This window comes from Anabas testudineus, chromosome 17 (assembly GCF_900324465.2).
Source record: "Anabas testudineus chromosome 17, fAnaTes1.2, whole genome shotgun sequence".
NCBI lineage: Eukaryota > Metazoa > Chordata > Actinopteri > Anabantiformes > Anabantidae > Anabas > Anabas testudineus.
The window spans coordinates 1638899-1661452 of NC_046626.1; the positions used below are offsets into that span (position 1 = coordinate 1638899).

Sequence of the window (22554 nt, forward strand, 5' to 3'; positions counted from 1 at the left end):
CTAAATGCATTTATGCAGTTATAAATACAGTTATTCACATTTTCACTTTTTACTTTTCTGATTACTTTCTCTTTCTTCTGTCACTGACCTCGTTGTCTTCTTATAGATGACCTTTTGTTGTATTATTTATTTCATATTATTTTGCTCTACCTGTCCTCATCTTCTTTATATTTTTTCTTGATCTTTTATCTGAATATTTTTCACATTACAAAACCTACATTTCCTGCATTTCTTCGTATCTGTCCTCATTCCTCTGCTTCCCTTCCCCTTACTCTAGGCCTTTCCTTTCCTTTCTCCCTGCCTCTCCTCTAGCCTGATCCTTGCTGCCTCTTCTCTTCAGCAGTGTTCAGTCTGATTTGATCTGTCAGTCTGCAGGGCTGCAACACCTCCATGCTTTCACCTAACACAAGCTGACGAAGCCTGCGGACATTTCACCACAGCACATTTTCAGAGTAGGGGATGCTTTCTGGAGTCGTTATGTGTCCCAGATCAGTGTCTCCACTGCCATACTGTACTGCTGGCTCTTATAGTTCTTCATCATATTCATGCTGACAATGGTACCACATTTATTACAGTAGGTACCACAAAAAAGACCTAACCAGCCCATTGCTATGTCAAACTTTATTGCTTTTGATTCCACTAAAGAACATTGCAATGGAGCTAATGCAGCTAATTTATATCAAGAAACCCAAGCAGGTCTGAAAGGTTGCTGATAATCTTTAATGGAATTGAACCATTTGTACACAACTAAAATACAGGCATACACATATAGAGGGAAAATAACTATAATGTTGTGGCTAAGTACAATGTGCCTGACGGACAAAATAATGAAATCAGAACCCAAGGTCTAATATACTAGCAATGACATTCGCTTTCAAAGTAAAATTGTTGATTTGTAAATGCACCACACCACACATACGCAAAGGTCCAATTCCAGTTCTCTCCTTGGTCTTAGCACCTAGCTGTAACCCTTCAACTACTAATAATGCATAGGAGTTTCGAAGGGCTGTCCCATTTCACAGGGTAGACAAACATAAGGATGTACTTAATAACAATGAGTGGGGGTAAACAATTTAAACTGGTGGTAGAGTTTTTATTTCAGTCTTGCTATTCTGAAAACTTTGGGTTCTAATTGTGAAGCTTGATCAGTGAATTCAGCTTAGTCCTAGAACTGTCTGGCACTTATTGTCTGTATTGCTCCTACATGCAGCAAGATGATTTCAAGATTGCATCTTAAGGTAATGCACCGTATATTACTATATACTGTATTTCAATAAACTAGTACTTTAATAAATCAGGATTGGAGAAATATTCTGCAATAGACATTTACATTACATTTACATTTAGTCATCTTGCAGATGCTTTTATCCAAAGTGACTTACAATTTCAAAGCGCCAGCATTAGACCTCTAATGTTAGATGTGTGCGCTCTGTGGTATCATGAATAAAAACATGATATTCATTTTGCCTATCCATAGTGTTGCCTCTGCTAAACACTTCACTGTTCCCTGCTAATCTGTCTCTAAACCATATTGTTGTCACTGACACATATCAGGAGCAACCAGCAGACCCCCCGCAGTTATGGCAGCACCCCAACAGAGAGAAAAGTCTCCTGACTGTCTTGCTTCTCCCCGTGTTTATCTAAATCATGGCAAACTCTTGTTTGTTTCAAATCGTACTTTGTTTTTGTGCTGTCAGACAGCAGGTTTCATACAGAGCTGCACAATACCTCGCGGCATCTGGCTACTGATCAAACAGTAACAGCTCTAACTATCATTACATGGCACTGTGTGCTAACTTCTAATAGGCCCATGAGTGGGTATCTTTTTCTAGATATTAAACATAACAGCCAGTTAGATGGAAAATCTCTACATGACATTATGCACGTTATGAATGTTGTGTTTTTTTCCTTCATACAATGTGTATGAGGTGGTTTTTATTAACTGAACTCACTTCTTTTTTCGATGGACGCCAGTCATTTATTCATACCAATCATTAATTAACATGACACTCCTTCTTAAGAAAACCAGAGCACACATAATTCTGTCCACCAAACAAAAGCTGTCACTGAGGGAAAAACTAGTCAAGACATTATAATTGGCAGAACACGCTGCATTTTCAGTTCATCTTCAGTTGTGGCTTATGAATGGCATATGCACAAGTTTTTTGTAATAGTATATGGCCCACTGGTGTGTTGTAAGAAGTAAGGATACACATGGGTGAGAAATTAAATGAAAAATGAACATAAAATTAGTATGTTGTTGAGCCGGTGAGGACTTTTTACGTTTTTCTTTTTGCCTTCAGTCACTTAAAGAACACATTGACAGCTATTGATGATGGAGCTGAGTTACCGGTAGTTAATTTTTTTGCCCTTTTTCACTTCTTTCACCTAACATTAACCTTTGTTGCTTCCATTAGCAAAGTTTCTGCTTTTATTCTGTGCTGTCTTAGATCTTTTCCACTGCAGGAGCTCACTGACCTGTAACTGAGCTTTCCCTTTCTTGTTTCAGGTTCTGCTTTTGTTTCAACTGTCCTCACATCGCTTTGGAGACAAGTTCGGTAATCCAAAGTCCAGTTCCTCCTCACAAGGTAGTTCTAATCAAAAGCCAGGTACTTGTGGGGAAGGGTGTGGATGCTGCAGGGCTCTTGCCTGTGACTGTCTCAGTGTCAGATGATGCCACATCTGACACTGAGACACTTAGCATAACAAGCAAGATGTTTAAATCTACAATCATATTCTTCAAATGGGGACTTCAGTGAGTTGACTGTGGGTAAAACAGCCAAGATGTTTATATTCTGCAAGTTTGTGTTCTGATTGTACAAGGCGTTTGTACAGGTGTTAAATTGCTCCTACTGCCTCAATTACTGGTGCATTTTGTAGCATGTATAATTAACAAGCATTATGGATGCAAGCTGGATGTCCTCTCATCAGCTTTTGCTGTTTACGTGCCTTTGTGTAAAGGCTGAGGGGTATAAGAAGGTCCAGGTTTATGGATGGTTCCTGTGGTCAAAAAGAGGTAGATAGAGGCTCTAACTGTGCTCAGAAGGTGACACAATGCAAATACTAGGTAATTAGTAATGTTCAGTTCTGAGTCAATGTATGAAATCGCTGCGTAATGTGTGTCTTCACCTTAACCTGAAAGAATGTTCAATACAGTGGTTTGGAATAGAAACAACAGAAACCAGCATCACGTCCTCAAAAGGTTCCTAATAGTTCCTGTTTATGGAAAACTGCGGTTTATGGACTGCAATAGAAAAGGGCTATTTGTCTGAACATTAAAAAGTTACACACCGAGAAGAAAATAATACGATGTTGATGCTATATCTGAGGCATATGTTGCCTTACCGTTGAAATGGAAATGTACTTATATCGAAATTAACCTGCTAGATATAAACAAAGTCCCATTTGCTAATTATGCAAAAGGCGGAAAGATGATATCAACAGGATAGTGCTGACGTTAATACATCCACCATGACTCATACAAACAGGTAATGTACATCTCTGTCTGTGAGGTGCGAAAACTAACCTGAATTTTCCAAGATAATTGCTCGCAGATGTGGAATAAAAGCTGAACGTGTTTCTTATAAATTCACATGCCTTAACACATTCTGTCTTCGCTCCTATCTAGCCATTTCTTCCTGTCAACCTTCCTGGCACTGCCTGAATGTGTATTGCTGGGCATCAAAAATCAACACAAGCCTTAACGGTTTGGATGAGCAAAAATATCACAATGAAACAATTTTAGAGATTCCATTGTTTGTGTTAGGAAAGCTTTTCAGTGTGACAGTCTGAGGAAGCAGTGCTTTCACTGCTCCACTGCAACTATAGAACTTTGATGCACATCTAGAGTCACCAAAAATACACACTGCACAGTATCTGCTGTACAATGTGTTCACTGTGCTGTGGTGGAGAGCTGAAGTTCTGTGAATTATGATCTCATGTGATATTATTATGTACTTGTATGTAGTTTTTGCTTGTATAAATACATTCATCAGCCAGTTATCAGGCCTGGGAGGTTGGCAGGGCTAAAGCTGGTGGCAAAGGTGTTTTTCTTTAAAGTTGCACATTGTGTCCAACACGTTTATAATACTGTCATGGATTCTGATTCGTATGCAGTAATGTGTTGGTGTGATAAGACAAACATACGCCAGAGGAGAAACAGCAAGAATCTTACAGGACACAAAGCAAACTGACCCACCAATGTTAGTTACATAGCCAAATCTCCCTGAGCTTGTCTAATCGAACACTAACAAGTAGCCAATGGTCAAACCAGAGCAGTTACTGCTTTAGCAGCAAACTGTGACTGTACTGAACAAACCAGCTAATCTCACTTTAAATATTCTTTCTTTTATTTTTATATAATATTCAACAACAGTGCTAATTCATTATGCTTGCAAGAACAGAAGTCATGAGCAAAATGAGTGTAGAGTGATTAACCTTAGCATAAATTCATATTAATAAAGTCAGCAATTTAAGAAACAAGAACAAACATGGCTGATGAAAATCTTTCCAACTAATAAAAAGAACTTCATTTTATGCAACATTTAGCATAACAAAAAATTGGGAGGCAGCGGCAGAGCAGTTACCTTGCCAATGTACTGGTAGTCACTTCCAGTATACTCCTCCTGCAGGAAAAACTGGTTCCACATCCAGCCTCGTCTCACTCTTTTGAGTACCCTCTCTCCTCTCATCACTGTCTCCATTACCTCTGTCTTCTGTCCCCTCAAGGAAAGTGCATCCAGGAACGTGGCCATACAGAGCCACACGATGCCCGGTAAGATAGTCCTCATTTTTCCGGAGTGTGGGATGTGCAGTTTGCGAATGTTCTATCTTCCTAGTTGGATGGTCTCGAACTGGTAGACAGATCTATCAGTCATAATCCTTCAGCTTTTGATTGGCAGGAGAGTGGAGCTGTAAGAGATGCAGACAGACACCAATGAGTGCAAGGCTGGGCTAAACATCACGCTGATGTCCAGAATAAATGAGACTCAATTGTAAGCGCAGTTTATGAATTTCTTGGCACCTGAACCGCTTTATGTAGGAGTATGTAGGAGAACTTAACAGTCTTATTGATTTGGAAATGTATGCAAATCAACTAGTGGTACATAGACATACTAAAGAAACAAACTTTATAAGCCTTATAATCACCATTTACTGTTGCAGCTCGGTGGTCTAAGTGGTAGGTCAGTAGATTTACTGACCCTGTTCAACCCATACAATTTGAGAAGATTTGTCAACGCAGCATCAGAATAGGTTGATGAGCCTGTGACTGCATTTTAGGAGCAGTATATGTCAGCTCAGTGAAACACAGCCACTTCCTGCATGCATATGGAGGAGACGGGAGCAAAGTGCTGCTATTTTCTGACCAGCACTATTTAACAGCTTTGCATTCACTGAATGTCAGGCTAGATGTTGAACAGTGTAATGAATAGCAAATTAGGACTTTGTCATTTGTCTACCTTTTCATTAGCACTTCAGGGGCAAATGATATGCTATATGCTTCATAGTATATCATTTCATCAGATTTCAACTAAATCAAACTGCTTAAGCTATAGGAAAGAAGCATCATCAAAAAGAAAACTCCAGTGAGGTTTTTCATTGAGCTTCAGAGTTCTCAAAGAGCTGAATCTTCTCTTTATTTATCCAGTAACATGAATATTCCCAACTTGCTGCGCTAGTCTCTCTGTAAACAAAGATTTATTTTTGCTTGGAATCAAGAGGACGACGCATGAATGCACTGAGTGCGCCTACTGCCCCGCAGTCCAATCATTAGAAAGACACTCAGAGAGGTGTTAAACAAAAGCAATAGAGTCACAAACGTTTCACCTTAACACAACAAATGTGTGATTCCATTGAAAAGGCCACAGAGTGAGCTCATGCAAAAAAGAGAGGTTGGAATAAAAGCAGAGACGTAGAGCATCGCTGACACCAGTGGGAAGATACTGACAAGGTTAAGAAAGATGAAAGATAAGTGGCAAGGCTACGGCTTGAAAAGGCCTTTTATCAAGACGTGTGTTTGGTGAATTATTCATGAATGAATGCACTTTCACTGATATTACCTGTAATGATGGATATAATATAGATCACCTCATTTCCAGTTGTGAACATGCAAATGAAAGTCATTGTGCAAATATATGTTTTTAACATGTTCAATGTTTTAACCAGTTAAACACATAGAAGTCTCTGTCACATAGTGTCATGTAGGAACTATAAGACCAAGGTGGTTTGGCTCGTCTGGCTTGTGATAAAGCTCCACAAACTATATTAGGTTATATATAAGGTAAAAACAAAACCCTCCTCATCTTAGAAGACATTCTGTTTGTGGAGATTCTGGCTCTTTTTCACTGACTATAGCTCATGAAAGCTGAACATGTGTGCTGTGCCTCTTAGATTTCTAACATAAACTCTGCACAATAACACTTGATTTATGCTTCTGTGTTGAATCTATACTGAGTAAACATTAATACTTGTGTCTGCGTTGGCCTCATCTCTTAAACCAACAAACCACTAGTAGCTGCATTCTATGGTACTGGAAGACTGAAACTGACCAATAGAACATATTGGAGTTGGTGCTTTTAGGTTACTTTTACTGAAGATACTGCAATACAGAAAAGAAAGAAGACACTGAAAGACATGGTCCATGTGACATCCAGACCAATCGCAGTTGTTGCTCTCTGTGTCGCCACAGCATGTAGTTAGATCTCTGGGAAGTTGTGTATCAGGCTATGAAGGGTCCATGGCTCTGCAGTCCCTACGCTGTAGCTACAGTGTAGTTTCAATGCAGAAGCATAACGTAGGCTTCAGGCAAGTGGTACTATAGGTTCACTTATGAAAAGCAGAGAGGAAATAACTGTCAGGATACTGTAGAAGATTTGCAGACATCAGGGAGACTATAACTTTACTCCAGATATGCGAATGATGTAGTGTGAAAATATTGGAGTTTCTATCCACCCAAAATACTAGAAGAGACAGCCAATATAATATATATAACATTTTAGTATAATTTAATAAATACATGTGTACTGTACAGAATTAAATCTATTGTTAAATAACATTTAGGCTTGAATTCAATTCAGGACTAAATGTATAATAATCAGGTAGATGTTTACTTTTCATTACTGGTAATGTGTGTTTCTCTCTTTCACTTGCATTTGTTCTTCATGACTGAGACAGATGTAAATTACCTTTGCAGATTACCTGTTCACAGACAGTAGCCCTGTATGCAGGGCCACAGTGGCTAATGAAAATGTACAGAAATTTCACTACATGCACAGAGTGAACACATGTTCCTGTTTGTCGTACATGCATTACTGCAGGAAGGCAAGCTGTCTTTGGCTTTAAATAAACACTTCCCTCAGAAATCAGACTGCCCACTGACTTAACGGTTGTAGCATCTTAAAAACACACCCGAATAACTGCCTTTGTACACTTAAAAACTGCACCGGATCAATAAATCCATACACATTCACGCTGAAGGGATCTGGAAGGAACGCTTACACAGCAATTACGACGCTGAAAGGAAATGTGCTTTTATCTTCCCACACAGAGCTCTGTCAGTGTCTTGCTGCAACAAGCAAAAAAATGTTCTTTTTTTATCTGAGCTACTTTACGTACAAACAGAACCAGTTTCATTCTGTTGACAGGGCATGGCAGCACCTTGTTCACACCATATCAACGTCACTTTATTTTAGGAATCAGGAAGACTAGTGGACAACATCAAGGGAGGAAGACCTGCTCTGAGGCAAGTTATCAAATGAAAACAGACGGATTGTGGTCGACATCGTAAAATGACTAATTAACTAATTGTACTTGTTGTGTACTGGCTGTGACTGTTTGATTTGAATAATCCACCACATCAGTTCACATTTTCAGCACTAGGGTGCAGCCCTGACATGCAACAGTGGTTTTCAACTACAAGTCATCAAAGCATGAGTGTGATGACAGAGGAACCAGCATGTTTGAGGCTGTGCACTTCCTCTACCCCAATGTAATGCACCTTATACACCAAAAATCTTCACATAATTGGATTGAACCAAACCGTGACTTGAAACATGTGTCCCCATTTTTTCTTTTATCTGCCTTGTTATTTAAGTCTTTTATGCCCTAAACTGATGAATCACACAGAATTCTGTCTCTCTGTCACTGTGCCTGTGTTGCGTTGGTACCATTACGTCTGTGCTGTATGAAAAGGCATTAATAGATTCAGGTGAAGAACACGCAGGAGACTGATTGATTCTGGCTTCACTTGTTTTTTTAATGAGCCTTGCTCCGACGTTACTGGGCTGTGAAAAAAAAAACCTGGAGCCATTGCATGTGTGTGCAGTGTGTGTTTGAGTGTGTGTAAGCACAGTAGTGAGCTTGAGCCATCAAGAAGCCCAAAGCACGAAAATCACAGCAGCTTAACCCCCTCGTTTGCAGATAATTCAGTCTTCTTCGTTTATCAGTGGAACTCACCTATGTCATTGTTCTCATTCCGCTGTAGCGGCTGTTTGCGTGTGAACAGCAGAGGCCTGCATTTGCAGCGTGTGAAAAGAAAGCCTTGATGGAGTTTTTGTGAAAGGCTTGATATTTTTGATGTCTTCAAGAAAAATACAATGTTTGCAGGCTGCCACTGTAAAAGACCACAACGCTGTTTTTAATTACTAAGAATCACACAGCTTTTGTATAGCATACTTAAATGTTTTAGAATTCTAAATGTACCCATCTTTTTAGGCTCAAACGACTGGTGTGAACATGAAAAGTCCTCTCAGGGATCTTCTAATCTATTAAGCAGTAGTAGCGCGTTAGGTAATCCATCACACTACGGACACATAAGCTGATAAGTCTCTAAAAGATCAGATTTTATCCTATGACACTGCTCATTCTTCAATAAGCTAAAGGCCAACCTGCAACGCGCATGCTTCTTTTCATGCTACATTTGGTGATGCAGTCACAGACATTGCACATGTGCACTACAAAACAGTGACGGCAACCCTGGCTAGTGACAGACAGTGGTGCAAGATGTACTCAGATCTTGTAAAAGCCAAGGTGCAGAAACACTCACACAAGTTACAAGTAAAGATAGTGAATTGAAAATGTTACTTTAGTAAAAGTATTAGCTCAGAAAATACTTGAAGTTTTAGTTTAGTTTAGTTTTAGTAGTTTTAAGTAAAAGTAAAAAAAAGTAAAAGTACTCTTTGTGCAGCATGGTAGTTTTCACATTGTCTTATACTGATGTATTCATGTGTTCATCAGTTTAATGTATTAGCTATTAAAATACTGATACAGCTGTGACCATGGAGCTTATTTTAACATCTTCTCCACAGATTTTTCAAGCTAATCATTCTAATTTGATTAACTTTACACGCAGCTGGGTAGCTTCTAAACTTCACAATGTGATAAATAAAGTCTTATTATTATTCTGTATTTTATTGTATGAATTCGCTTCCAAAAAGTAACCAGTAACACTATCAATTAAGAGCAACAGTACAATTTTTGCCTCAAAGAAACACTCAAAAAAGTGGAAATCCCTAAGAACTGTAATTACAGTGTTAAGAATAATGCAAATTAAGTGTTAAAATGTATGCTCCATGTGGCTGTTGGTAAAGTGTCCATGATGACCCTCACAGACTTTATGTTACAGATACTAGATTGTTCATGTGTACAGGCAAAAAGCATGAAATGCCCTTAATTGTGTGTGATTATCAGAGTGGTTACTAGACTGGGACGTTTTCCAAAATAATCAGCTTTTCTTCATCTTTTAGCCAGAGGAGCTTTTAAACATGATGACAGGACGTCAGTGCACCAGTAACAATGCAACAGTTATTTAAATCTATCAGCGGTTGATCTCGTATACCATCTGCTCCCAGAGCTTAACCGTACAAATGCAACCATTACAGTAACAGAATGTAAACAAAGCAGATGGAGACAGCAGTGATTAGTTCTGTGTGATTACAGGAGGGACGGCTAGTGGAGCAATGTTTAGTCCTGTCACTCAGGTCTGTGGACATGATGTGGCTGAATGTGCAGGCTGGGAGAAAATATTATGCTCATTTAAACCAACTTCATTTTATTCTGCGAGTGTGAAAGTTTTTTGTTTTCATACCAGCCTCAAAGTTAGTCTGAATGCGACCTTATGTAGCAGAGCACTGATTTTAGATTCAAATATGTATGTATGTAAGTACAAAATTGTATTGTTATGTTGCTTAGCAACAAATGTCTGTCTGACTTTAATACACATCTACATTAAATCTTCACTGGAAAACAAACAAATGTTTTTGAATTCTAAGCACACAGGGGTCACTCCATTTTCACACCTGAAATTGGAATCCTGAGCCAAAAAAAGAGCTGAGAACATCTGGCTGAGGCAAACACACATTTAGTCTGATCTTTGTTGTAGCTTAAAGTTATTCAGACACTGAAAAATTGTGCTCTGTAGTTTAGTGGTGGAACAAGTACAAGTACATGATTTACTTAAGTAAAAGTAGCAGTGGCAGAACCAGTACAATGTAGAAGGTCCTTCAAGGCCTGGCTTCAATAATGGTACCTAAATGAAAGCAGTCGCTTAGGTACCAAGAGTGAAGAGAGAATGATACACAAACTGTTCTGATGACCATGTGTTCTGAACCGTATGATGATTATTTGAAAGACTTCACATGCAGCTTGGAAATTCGAACAAAGTCTTGTGACGAGGAGTTTATTTAATTTACGTTTTTCACAAAAAATGAAAAAAATATTATTTGACGACATCATATGAATTACTTACAAATGTAAAACTTCAAATTAGTGACTGCGTAAGTGAGGCTGTTTTTTGTCTTCATTATTTCGTTTTTGGCTAAGTTACTGAGTCAGCAGTTACCGGACCTTGCAAATCCATGTGTATTTATATCACAATCCTTGAAACACATTTACCTAATTGTGTGACATATTAGAACAACTGGCTGCACAAATGATGATTTACATGTGTGACTTCAAAGGGGATGAATCCATATGCAATCACTATTTTTGTTTAATATTTGTACATAATTATTAGAATTTACAGAGCTCTGTTTTGACTTTGACATAAAGGAGTATTTCTTCTTAATTATTTGTAAAAACAAAAAGAAAAGCCTAATTAAATGCACAAGCTAATGTTGTAAAACAACAAAAAAAAGGGAATAAGATCCCAGGAGGTGAACAGTTTTTCTAGGCACTGTATGCATTTCAGAACAACTGCCATGTTGTTCCAGCGAAGCGGATGATGCATGTGTCCAATGAGGTACAGGAAGAACTCACTGAGCACAACTGTCAATCATTCTCCTACGACCTACTTTAAATGACATCTTTCCAAAGCAGACACCTAATGAGCTGTTCCACAACAATAAGACCAGCATACATTTTTCCACTGCAAAACAGTGTTCTTGTCATAAAACGGTGACCAGTTCAGGTGCAGCATGGAAATGAAGGACTCACTGTACAATTAAGATGTACAATTAGAAATCCATTCTCACTGTCCCAGAACTCCACACATCACATGCACCAGCTCCGTACGCTGGCAGCAACACAATGCAGCAAATATTCGGTGGCCTTTTCAACTAAATGCGTTCATAACTAGGTGACGCGTATGAGTTGATATGGCCAAAACCACAGTGAGACAGTTATTAAAGCAGTCAGGATTCAACCAGCAGTTGGAGCCTTTTTAAACAGCAGCCCGGGCCAACGTGATATTTCCTCTGCAGTCTCTCTTCCTTTGTCTTTACAAAGAATGATAAATGTTCATGACCTTCAGGTGACAATCACAGTGCCTCCCCCTGTTTCCTACTTTTTCTGATGCATGGGTAGTGTGTGTGTGTGTGTGTGTGTGTGTGTGTGTGTGTGTGTGTGTGTGTGTGTGTGTGTTTGTGTTTGTGTGTGTATGCCACCTTGCAGACAGCCACTGAGACCTCTGACAACTCCCAGAGGACCAATTAGAGGTGAAAAAAGGAGAATGTCAGCCACTGAGCAGCTTGTGTGTGTGTTGTGTGTGCATGTGTGAGTGTGTGTGTGTGTGTGCATGTGTGTGACAAGTACAAACCCAGCCACCCCTTTCCATCAGAATAGACCAGCCATCTGAAGGCAGCCAACAGCATCCACACCGCCTGTCCAGTTTTAACTCACACACAATCTTGCTGCCTTTCCCTCAGACACACACAAAACACACACACGCAGACTCACAGACCCGTCAGATAGTCTGGTCCCTGGTACTTGGGAGTGTGAAGTCTCATTATGAATAAACCATAAACGAGGCGCAGGAGCTGCACCTTGACTTTAGACACTTGACTACAAGTTTTTAAAGAGAGAACTTTTTCAGGAACTTTTTTGTGGTCCAGGTGAAATCAGCTATTTAACAGAGAGCAGACATTAGGAACATGGTGTCAGGCAGCCACTCAGTAGCCAGTAACGGTCGATCCATTTATGCCTTCCTAATCCACTGCAGTCATTTAGTCAGTCAGCGAGCCGGCTTGTTGGATATCCAGTGTTAGGGAGCAAGCAGAAAGAATCCAGTCAGTCAGTAACCCACTTTTTGGCTTAGTGTGTGTAAACATCATAACTGGGTTATGATTATGAGAAACCCAGATAGATCTCATTTAAATAACAGTTGCATTAGCATGGGAATATCTTCATGCTTCCAGTTGGAATGTTCACATGTATAAACGCAGGCATTTAAAAGTAAGCCAGCTACTACTGAGACAAACTATGGGGATTAATTAGCTATGGACTATGTGTAATTTCATGATAAAATGAATTCTCTGAAAATTCAACTCCTAATGAGGTTAAGTCCTGTGTTCGGACTTACAGGCTGGCTGGGCCCTTTCTGTTCTTTGTCTGGGTGGGTTACTTGCGCGTACCCTGGCGTCCACCCACAATCTAAAGTCATGCAGGTTAATTGGTAACTTAAACTGCCCCAAGGTGTGAATGTGAGTGTGAATGATTGCCTGTCTCTATGTGTCAGCCCTGTGATCCACTGGCAACCTGTCCGTGGTGTGCTCGCCTCCAGCCCTCCAGCGACAGGAAAAGCGACAAAGTAATGGAGAGATGGACTCACAATGTTTAAATAACCAGATGTAGTGCAGATTAATCAAAATGCATCTTGTCTCCGTGTCACGGTAACAGCTAAACACAGTGAGGACTTTGCAGTTGAATCATTTCTTCCTTTTTCTTCATTTGGTTTTTATTAGAGAACAAACTAGAATCAAAATCAAGATTTTTAATACATATACAGTGCCCATAAAAAGTATTCACTCAGTTTTGTTTTGTAATTTGTTTTGTGAAAAAATGAGGAGCAAGGATCTTTGAGCACACAGAGCAGCCAGTTCATCCACACTCAAAATGCCAGGAGTCGCTGTGATTAAGGCTCTTTTATCATCACCCATGCTTCAAAACACAGCAACTCAACACATCACCATCGTTTCTTTTAAAAAATAACAGGTCTCATAAGCTGTGGTGAACAGTCCTAAAGCCAGCACCTGCTATGTTAGATTGAGCACAGTGTCAGACAGCATAGGTTCGAACTGAAAAAAAAAAAAAAAAAGATGCACAAAGTACGCACAAAACTTCCCTCACATGAAAAATTAAACCTTCAGTGATTTCTGAAAGCAGTTTGCTAGAACTTATATGAGCCCCCTGACAAAAGGTCCCCAAGACAGCATGTTCACATTCTAGTTCTTGCCATTGGTTCTTTTATCAGATTTGAATATGTGATGGGGAATCAATGGGTTAATTTACTGTGACCTTTCCAAGTCTGTTGGCAAAGTTCAATTGTCACATGTGACATCCTCCTTCACCGCTCTCTATCGATTCCATATGTCCAAGTGTGCAAGGTACTGTGGAGCATTTAGGTGGTTTGGTTAACAAATGACTTTCATTTACACTTAAAGCTGCACAAATACATACTGTTATATCAATAATGGATGAAATGACTATGTCAATTACATAATTCAACTCTGCAGTCTTTTAGCTAAAAAAAATAAAATCAATGAGTGCAACTCAGTCAGATCCTTCAAAGCTCTAAAGCAGCTCTATGGCCAAGCTATGAGGTGAATACAGCTTTTAGAAATGTGGGAGCTTTCAATACTTTAATAAATATCTCCCCCATCGCTCATATGCTATCTAAAAACCACTGTTCAGCCAACACAAACCACATCACAATGAGTTGCTCAGCCTAGGTTTCGAGGTCACTCAGTGTTTTAGGAAATTGATGAACTTGTTGATGGGGTTTCTCACAATGTAACAGCAGGGTTAGTGACTGGAATCAGTCAACCAGGCCAAATCATTAAGATGGGTTTGAATGTGGCTTTGTGGAGCACGATGTGGAATTAGTGTCTCTATCCAAAGTACACAGCACGACAATATTAGCCTCATCGTTAAAACGTGCATTTCCTGCCTGTGCCCTGTGGTTCCAACAAATAACGAGCGTGTAGGGGTGGGGGTGTGCGTGCGAAAGCTTTCAACTGTGTCCATAAAATGACCTACATATGTGATATTTAGTGTATCAGTTTGGCCAATACAGAATAATTGCATGGTAAAATCTTTACTGCATGCAAACTAACTGAAATCTGAGGCTTTTATGAGAGTGGGACATAAAGTTACAAAGGCCATTTCCAAAAAGGCTTTTTGTGGAAAGTAACAGAAACTGACAAAGCACACCACATGACATGTACATCGAGGGTCATGTAATCCCTGCTCCCTGTGTTCAACCCCTGCACAGACACACACACACACACACACACACACACATACACACACACACACACACACACACACACACACACACACACACACACACATACACATACACTCATTAGGTGACCCAGTCCCTGAAATTACAAAGTCCCATTCAGTCTAATCCGCCATGCAACCTGAGCTTCGTTAATCTTAACAAAGAGTAGATAATACATGGTGAAATGTACATGTATGTGTATGTGTCCAAGACTTAGTCAATGTTTTTCAGTTTGTAAAGTGTGCTTGTTATGTGTCATTTTTGGGTCAGCAACATCTGATATGAGCTCTGAGTTATGATATACAGTATTTGAGAGCTCAAGGCTGCCACTATGTGCATCAGCAACAACTAGTGATGGATAGTGTTAGTACCAGATGGTACTTTAGGATTTGCAATGTTATATAACCACAGAGAGGGCTTTGGGGTGGGGGGGGGGGGGGGGGGGTAACACATCATGAGCAGCTTTTATCACACACCAGCAGACCCAAAACTCAGCAGGGCACAATTTGGAAAATCATTGACCTGAAATTCTGTAAGGTGACATCACAGTGTCTTCATCTGGTCAGGTGGAGCACACTTTCTCTGGACAGAGACAGACCCTTGAATGTAGGGCTGCATTAATTAATTCTTATTATTCATTATTAGCCTTTTTTCCATTTGTTAACAATAACAATCCTCATTAGCTTATTTATGTTTTAATTATAAAAACTCATATTTGATCGTCATGTTCATCAACCCAGTGATGAACCCAGTGACTCTGCTGAATGGTCAACATTGCTATGAGTGACATCTTCATGTTGCTCGTTCAAATAGTCCAGAAGCTATGTTATTACATTTACAACGTAACAACATGGAGACACCTGGTCACACCAACACCACACACTGGCTGTTGGTGGTAGCTCTTAACCACAACTTCATCCTGGGTTCATTGATTGGACCCTAGGTTTGCTAACACCTGACTCCAGTTTAGTGACATTATAAACCTGGTGTTTCACTGTTTTCACCATCACTCTGTTAGTGTTCCATAAAGATCACGACTGTGTTTTATCAGTTTAGAATAAAAACAACATAAGCATAAACATACTGCACTGCAGCGTCTTCTGTCTCATTGACCAGCTGAACTGATGTGTCTGTGGAAAAGCTCAATAGTGACCAATAGTGTTGATAACATTTGAAGGATCCGAGAGAACAAGACGGATCGTGCAAACTTTGTCTGACTTTAGCCTCAAAGAGCAGGCTGATGTAAAGAATAAAGCGACTCCATCACAAATTTCCTTTTAGCATAAATTTTGCAACAAATGTGTCTCCTCATCCGTCCCCTCATCCGTCCCTCCAGGATGACATGAACAGGTGAAAAAAACATACAAGAGCTGTGTTTTCACAAAGATCGCCCTCATCACTGGGTGTCATATTTCTACTAGCCACTCACACTACTCTGTTCCAGTTACACTTTACATGTACTGCTGTTGCAACTCTTGGTAGAGTTTACATAACGTTTATATAAGCCCTATTCGTATCTTTATTTGACTTATCCCTTTGCTTCCGTCCCACAGTTGCAGTAATAGCTTCTGCTCTTGCAGGGATCACAGGCACACTTGATTTTGTTAGTGGCACTAAATAAACACACTTCCATCTAGCCCACTGTTAAGTTTGGAAACCCTGAACTGAAGGGTGCAGGGCCGCAGTTGGACAGCAAAAACTTCAAATGTCTTGTGATGCATTATACTAACATTAGTATAGGGAACAAAGATGTTTCAAAAAGCAAATACGACTTGTTAAGGTTGCAATAGCACGTTTTGTTACTGTGTGTGTTTACGAAGCTGTGTCGTGGCACTCTGTTTGCACTGCTTTCATTCAAAAGAAACATTTGATGATGAGAACCCCTGTTTTTATGGCTGCCACAGAGCCGGGAAACAGCAGGAGCACACATACACGGAGACAATGCTTTTTGTCACTCTCCTTTGGAATGTAGCAAGCCATTAGTATGCAAATGAGCAAGCATCTAGTGCTGTAAACTACTGTGTATGTTTACATGAATGTGTGAGAAGCAGGGATGTGAGAGTGTAAAGACACAGCCTCCAGTTGAGATGAAAATCTACAGTGTGGTCCAATCATCTGCTTTAATGTCCCTACTTCAGCAGCTGCACTCTTTTTTCTATATGTTACATCCTTCTCCCCTCGCTCCGCTCTGAGATCAGCAGAATTTGCGCTTATCTTGATCTCTTTGACGTGAAATGAATCCAATTCAGAAGCGCTTGAGGAGTCTAGTGAGGGAAACTTGACTTGTTCCAGAAACTGCAATCAAATATTCATGTTCATGCAGCTCCAGCTTCCAGGCCACTCATTTCTATGTCATATCCAAAAGTGACTCTTATTAAGCGCCACAGTGACCAGTCAGGCTCAGAACCAGCTGATAAGGTGGAGCACCTCTGACAGCTTTCCCCAGTGATGAGGTTTCTCACAAAACTGAATTGTGGTCGTAGTTTCACAGAAATGTGATTTTTAGGAAAAATATAGGGTATAGGGAAATTATTTAAAAAATAAAAGCTTAGCTTTTGAGTTTCTAAACTGCACCACAACAACAAATGAAGCAGTCAAGGTACAAGGTAAGTTCGTTAAGTTGTGCCAAACCCGATGCTGCTGAGACTGCTGAGAGAAGACTGTGGTGTATCCTGATGCACATGTGTTGTGATGTGGCCCCAATCTCCAGCAGTGTATGTTGCCCTTATGAATTATCACACCCAGACAACTAGCAGCACCTGTGATACCGACTTTTAAATGGCGTCTCCTGCTGTCACTGCCGCCAAGCAACATTTATAAATTATCCGCGTGTGAAGAGCTAATGAGCAGCTGAGGATGAAGCAGCATGACTGCGAAAATGTCTCTTCTATTAAGATACAGCTCCATTTAAGAGCCTTTTGTTTGTATTAGATTTGAGCTTAAAAAAATGAAATGAAGTGCTCCCTGGCTCATGTCCACTGTGCACCCCACCTCTCACCTGATGCATGCTGGGATAGCCTCTCCTCTCCTACACATGAGCAGCGGGTATGGAGCATAGATAGATGGCTTAAGGATGAGTGAGTGAGCAGGTCACGGCCTTGATAGTGGGTGGTGGCCATTGTACAGTAACAGGAACACATAGGCTTTATGTTGTTAGTACTATACTCAGTGATTAAAGCCTTTTTATTAACAGACAGATACAAGTGCTATTATTAACACTATCTGTCTGCATTAAAACAAGAGTTAGGGTTCTACTTCTACCATTAATGGCATATTAGTAGTATTTTTTATTTAAAGAATGTCACAGAGGAATACACTGAAGATACAAACTGGGCCAAAAAACATGTTAAAAAGTGACAGCCTATCTGGAGCACAGTAATAAAAGCACTCTTTGAAATCCAGCCTCTTTCATGACACTGTTTTATCACAGCAGCCTGTGCTATCCAATCCAATCCAGTGGAAGTGAACCAGAATCAAAAATGTACTACGTAACCTCTGACTTACTTCCACCATCCAACCAACCATCCACCTTCAAACCCTCTGAATGCACATACTACACAAACACAATTACCAAAAGGCCTGTGTAGCTTCCCCTACTTTTAGCCATCATACAGTACACGCAGTATACACTTGTACACTTGTCTCAGCTCCTCCTGCTTCTCCTCTCACTTCCATTCACAACAGTCAAAGCCTGGTGATGGGGAGTGCTTCCCTGTGTTCTTGTGTGTTTGCTTTGTGCTTTTTAACAGCCTGTGAAACTAGTTGTAGGTAAATGCGTGTGTTAAAAGGTTATCATGTTCTTCCTGTTCTTCACACTGTGGTTCAAGAAGACAAAACAGAAAACAAACATGCATCTTAGCATCGTAAAGCAAAAATGTTTCTTTTGTTTTTAAAAGCAGCTCAGTAGAAACAGGTTCTCTTTAGAGCCAAAGGTCAAAATGGTTGCATGCAAAAGGAAGTAATCCAAGTCTTCATGTATAACGTTAACAGTCCTGCATCTTAAAGGGCTTGTAGGGAAACGTCCTTAAGTCACTAAAGATAAACATTTCTAGTCTTTTAGTTATCACATTAACTATAGTCATTAAGGTTTTAGTCATCTTAAGTAAACTGTTTTGAAAAATAATTTAATTTCGATTTTTAACTGAACGGTTAAAAGTGTTTGTAACAACAGCGTCTTTTGGCACTTTGCAGTTTCCTCACCACAAATCTCAAACTTCCTCATCTCTCTCATTTAACTCAGTCTCTGTTAATGCTCCCCTCTATTATTTTTATTACCAGAGTCAATATGCAAAAAAAACACAGACATGAATTCCACTCGACTGTTTTTACAGAGGCTATGCGTCAGTATTTAACGTGAACGTAGCTTTAAAGCTTTGCAGCTAGGGGATCTGCTCTGATGTTATTTTTTAAAGTGGATAAAACAACGTCATCTGGAAAGATACTACAACACTAACAAATCCAGTGTAACAGTGTCAGTGCAGACGCTCCTCACTGGATGACCATGTATCCGCTACATAAGACTTGTTTTACTGTGGGACTCATGTTGTAGCAACTTTGTTCATCACCTGTGATGTGAAGACATCAGATATCTGTCCCTCCCTCTGCCCTGCCAGACTGCAGACAGCGCTGTCAGCCAAACACTCAGTCACAGTGAACAACAGTGGAGGAGGTTGGAGCAGCGTCTGCTTCAGAAGCTGTTGAGCTGACAGTCGGAGCAGGAGCTGGGGGCGCCGGAGCGGCACCTGTCCTATGTTTCCATCAGCACGCTCTACGTCCATCACAGGTTCATTTTAAGACAACATGCACTTTGTAAAGCGTATCACCGCTGTGCTGTTGCTTCCACACTGTTCTGTGTGCAACAGTGCAGCTCAAAAATAAATAAATAAATAAAATCAACTCCATAGTTTTAAATTTAAAACCGGCATTATTTTTGTTTTGGAAATGTGTGTTTCTGCCTCGTGACTTCATTAGGCTGTCAGGCTTGATGTTTGATAAACTTTGAAAACATTCCTGCAGCACGATGCACTTCTCTACTGTTGGACCTGTTTCAGCATGATCTAACAAGCTCTCCACATCATATCTTAATACTCTACTGCCTCATCATCACGGATACCAACAGTTCCTGTCAGGTTCTCTTTGTTTTTTAAAACTAGGGTATATGCTCATTTTGAATTTGATGCTAGCAATATGTTTATAAAAAGGTGGAACAGGTCATGCTCTCCTCCAGGGCCTAGAAACCAGTCAACGCTGCACATCAACTTTTTCAACAAAGCTGTGTACTGCAGTTACAGGATACACCTTAAGATGACAGTTCTGAAGCCACTTGACACACTCCTCCAGTTTATTTCAGAGGTTTGTGTGTTAAAGGCTGCTGCCCTCCAAGTTTGAAATGTCTCCACTAGTGCCCTGGATTGTGTGAGGGTGAAAACAGCCTTTGAACATCTACCTGTGCAACGCTCCAGAGTGAGGTTATATACTGTGTTCTCGTCATGTAGCAGTATTCCCCCTTTCACTGCTAATTTTCTCTGGTCCATTTTTAAGTTCTCCTCTGCGTTAGCTCAGGTTAGCGATCAGACACAAATTAGATAACTTGCAATGATAAAAAAAAGCTTCTCATCTAATACGAGTCAAAATGGTAAAGCAGTCTGGAGGATTCCGACATGCTTCCACTTCTTTTCATTCTCTCCAACCTGGCTTTGATGAACAGTGATTCACTGTATTTGCAAACACTACACACTGGGCCCAGAGAGCTCTAATTGGAGGAGCTGTCAAACCAGCCGTGAGGAAGGCTGAAGTTGTCTTCAAACAACAATTTAGCGGCTCTCTTCCAGACAGATGCGGCTGAACACCTGTCAGAGGAAAACCGTTCATTTGATGCGAACGCTTTCTGCAGTGTGTTAAAAGCTGCTGCTATTCACATACACATGGATTTGGTCCGCGGCTGGAGTTATAGACACGAACGAGATCCAGTACCTCACTGTTATGATTGTCTTCCATCACAACCATGAACAAAAACAGGTTTCCATATGATTATCCACATTTGTGGATAGCAAAACAGACCGGAGCCTTGTTGGCCGTCAGTCTGAGAACATGTGGACAGGAAATCAGCGTCCCGTGGAAAAGTACTGATCAAAGCCGACACACACACACACACACACACACACACACACACACCTTTACTACACCCACACTTCAGCTAATGAATCCACTCAATGTACCTGATGATGCACCTGGACTGAATCAGTGTTATCACCTTCTACACACACACACACACACACACACACACACACACACGCACACAGAGCACAAAGAGCATTGTCAGGGCAGTTGTCGGTTGTCAACATAATTAGCACACAGAGCAGTTTCAGGGCTTCATTAGCATCAAGAGCTTCTGTAATGAAATGTGTGTGAGTGTCTGCTCTGTCAGATTCCAGCATGTTCTGTGTGTTTTTAATACTGATTACTTTAACAAGACTTCCATAACAGCTCCTATCTGCTTACAACGGCATTAGCTCTGTCTGATAACTGCACACAGTAGGTGATCGTGGCCAACTGGCAGTTAGCTCTTCTGAGTGCGTTACTTCATGAGACTACTTACAACAATCTGTTTTCTTCAGCTTTCCATTGAATACATGAACTGTTTGCTAATGTCGAGCTGTTGGCTCCCCAACCTTCACTTCCTGCACTGTGTAATCTATGCACCCTCTCAATGTATCTGAGAGGTCTTCCTTCAGATCCCTGATGCCAAAACGATTTAGCAATAAGCCCAGTATCTGTCCTAGACACTGACGATGTGCTTCATGTGCAGTTATCATCCAAATAACCATCACAACTAACCTCCTAGCACCAGAAAATCCAGGATATTTGGAGGATATTTTCATACATTTGGCCTCTGTTGTTGTCCAGCATTGATCCTGCAGTGTTACCATCACTATCTCCCTGTTATATCTCACATTCTTAATGTTTCACCATCAACTGTTTTGCCCCCCAGCACAATGTAGAGCTTTCACAGGGTGCAACACAGTGAGAACTCACATCAATAAGAACATATACAGTATATGCATATGTTATTAAACCATATCAGTAGTGTGGTCGAACAAGGAGTGCAAGACCTTTTCACATGAAAATAACCTTATATATAACACAATATATCACAGTTTCACTGTTTTACACTACAATATTGTTGTATTGTACTATTTTTGGTAGCCTTAAAGAGTAAATACTGACGGGTTTTCTCGGCTGTAGTGGAGGAAGTCTTCACATTATGTCTGTATCTATACCCATTTTATCATAAACTAAATGTTCCCACGTTTTTTTCTGTTATTCAAGTTAGAAACGGGCCACGTACTCTGAGGGATGGCATCTTCTTTTAGCAGCCACACATTTAGTAAAATGAATATCTGTCCTCAAAGACTTGAGAAAGTTAACGTTGACTGATTTTATCCACTGCATCTGTGCCTGTTGCACAGTCTGACAGTCGTTAGCTTCTCTAATAAGAAAATGTACATTATTAGTATACATTTTCATTCCACGTGGAACTGGCTACTGCTATAGCTCTAGTTCCTTCAAAGTAATACATCTTTGAAAACATGCCAACATTATTATAAAGTTTTCATCACCTAAACATTTTTTTTTTGCATATGATATGGAACACCATCAGGAGATTTGTTTTAAAAAACAATATCTTCTACCACACCTCAGTAACAGATAGTAGCTTTACTTACAGCCAGATGATCATGATGATGCCTCTTTGACACTGAAGCCCTAAGTATGTCTCTCAACTCCTCTGAACAAGCCAAAATAATCCCAGGTTTTTATTTAGTGCTTATCAGTCTCGC

The 22554-nt window shown here is 40.1% G+C and overlaps 1 protein-coding gene across 1 annotated transcript in view; it reads right to left on the bottom strand.

The window, feature by feature from the left end:
- cdh6 (cadherin 6) overlaps positions 1-22554 on the bottom strand; it is a 68159-nt gene that overhangs the window by 41735 nt on the left and 3870 nt on the right. Inside the window, 1 exon segment of the mRNA XM_026375226.1 lies at positions 4587-4911. Within this exon segment, the coding sequence (XP_026231011.1) occupies positions 4587-4790 (204 nt within the window). The 5' untranslated portion in view covers positions 4791-4911.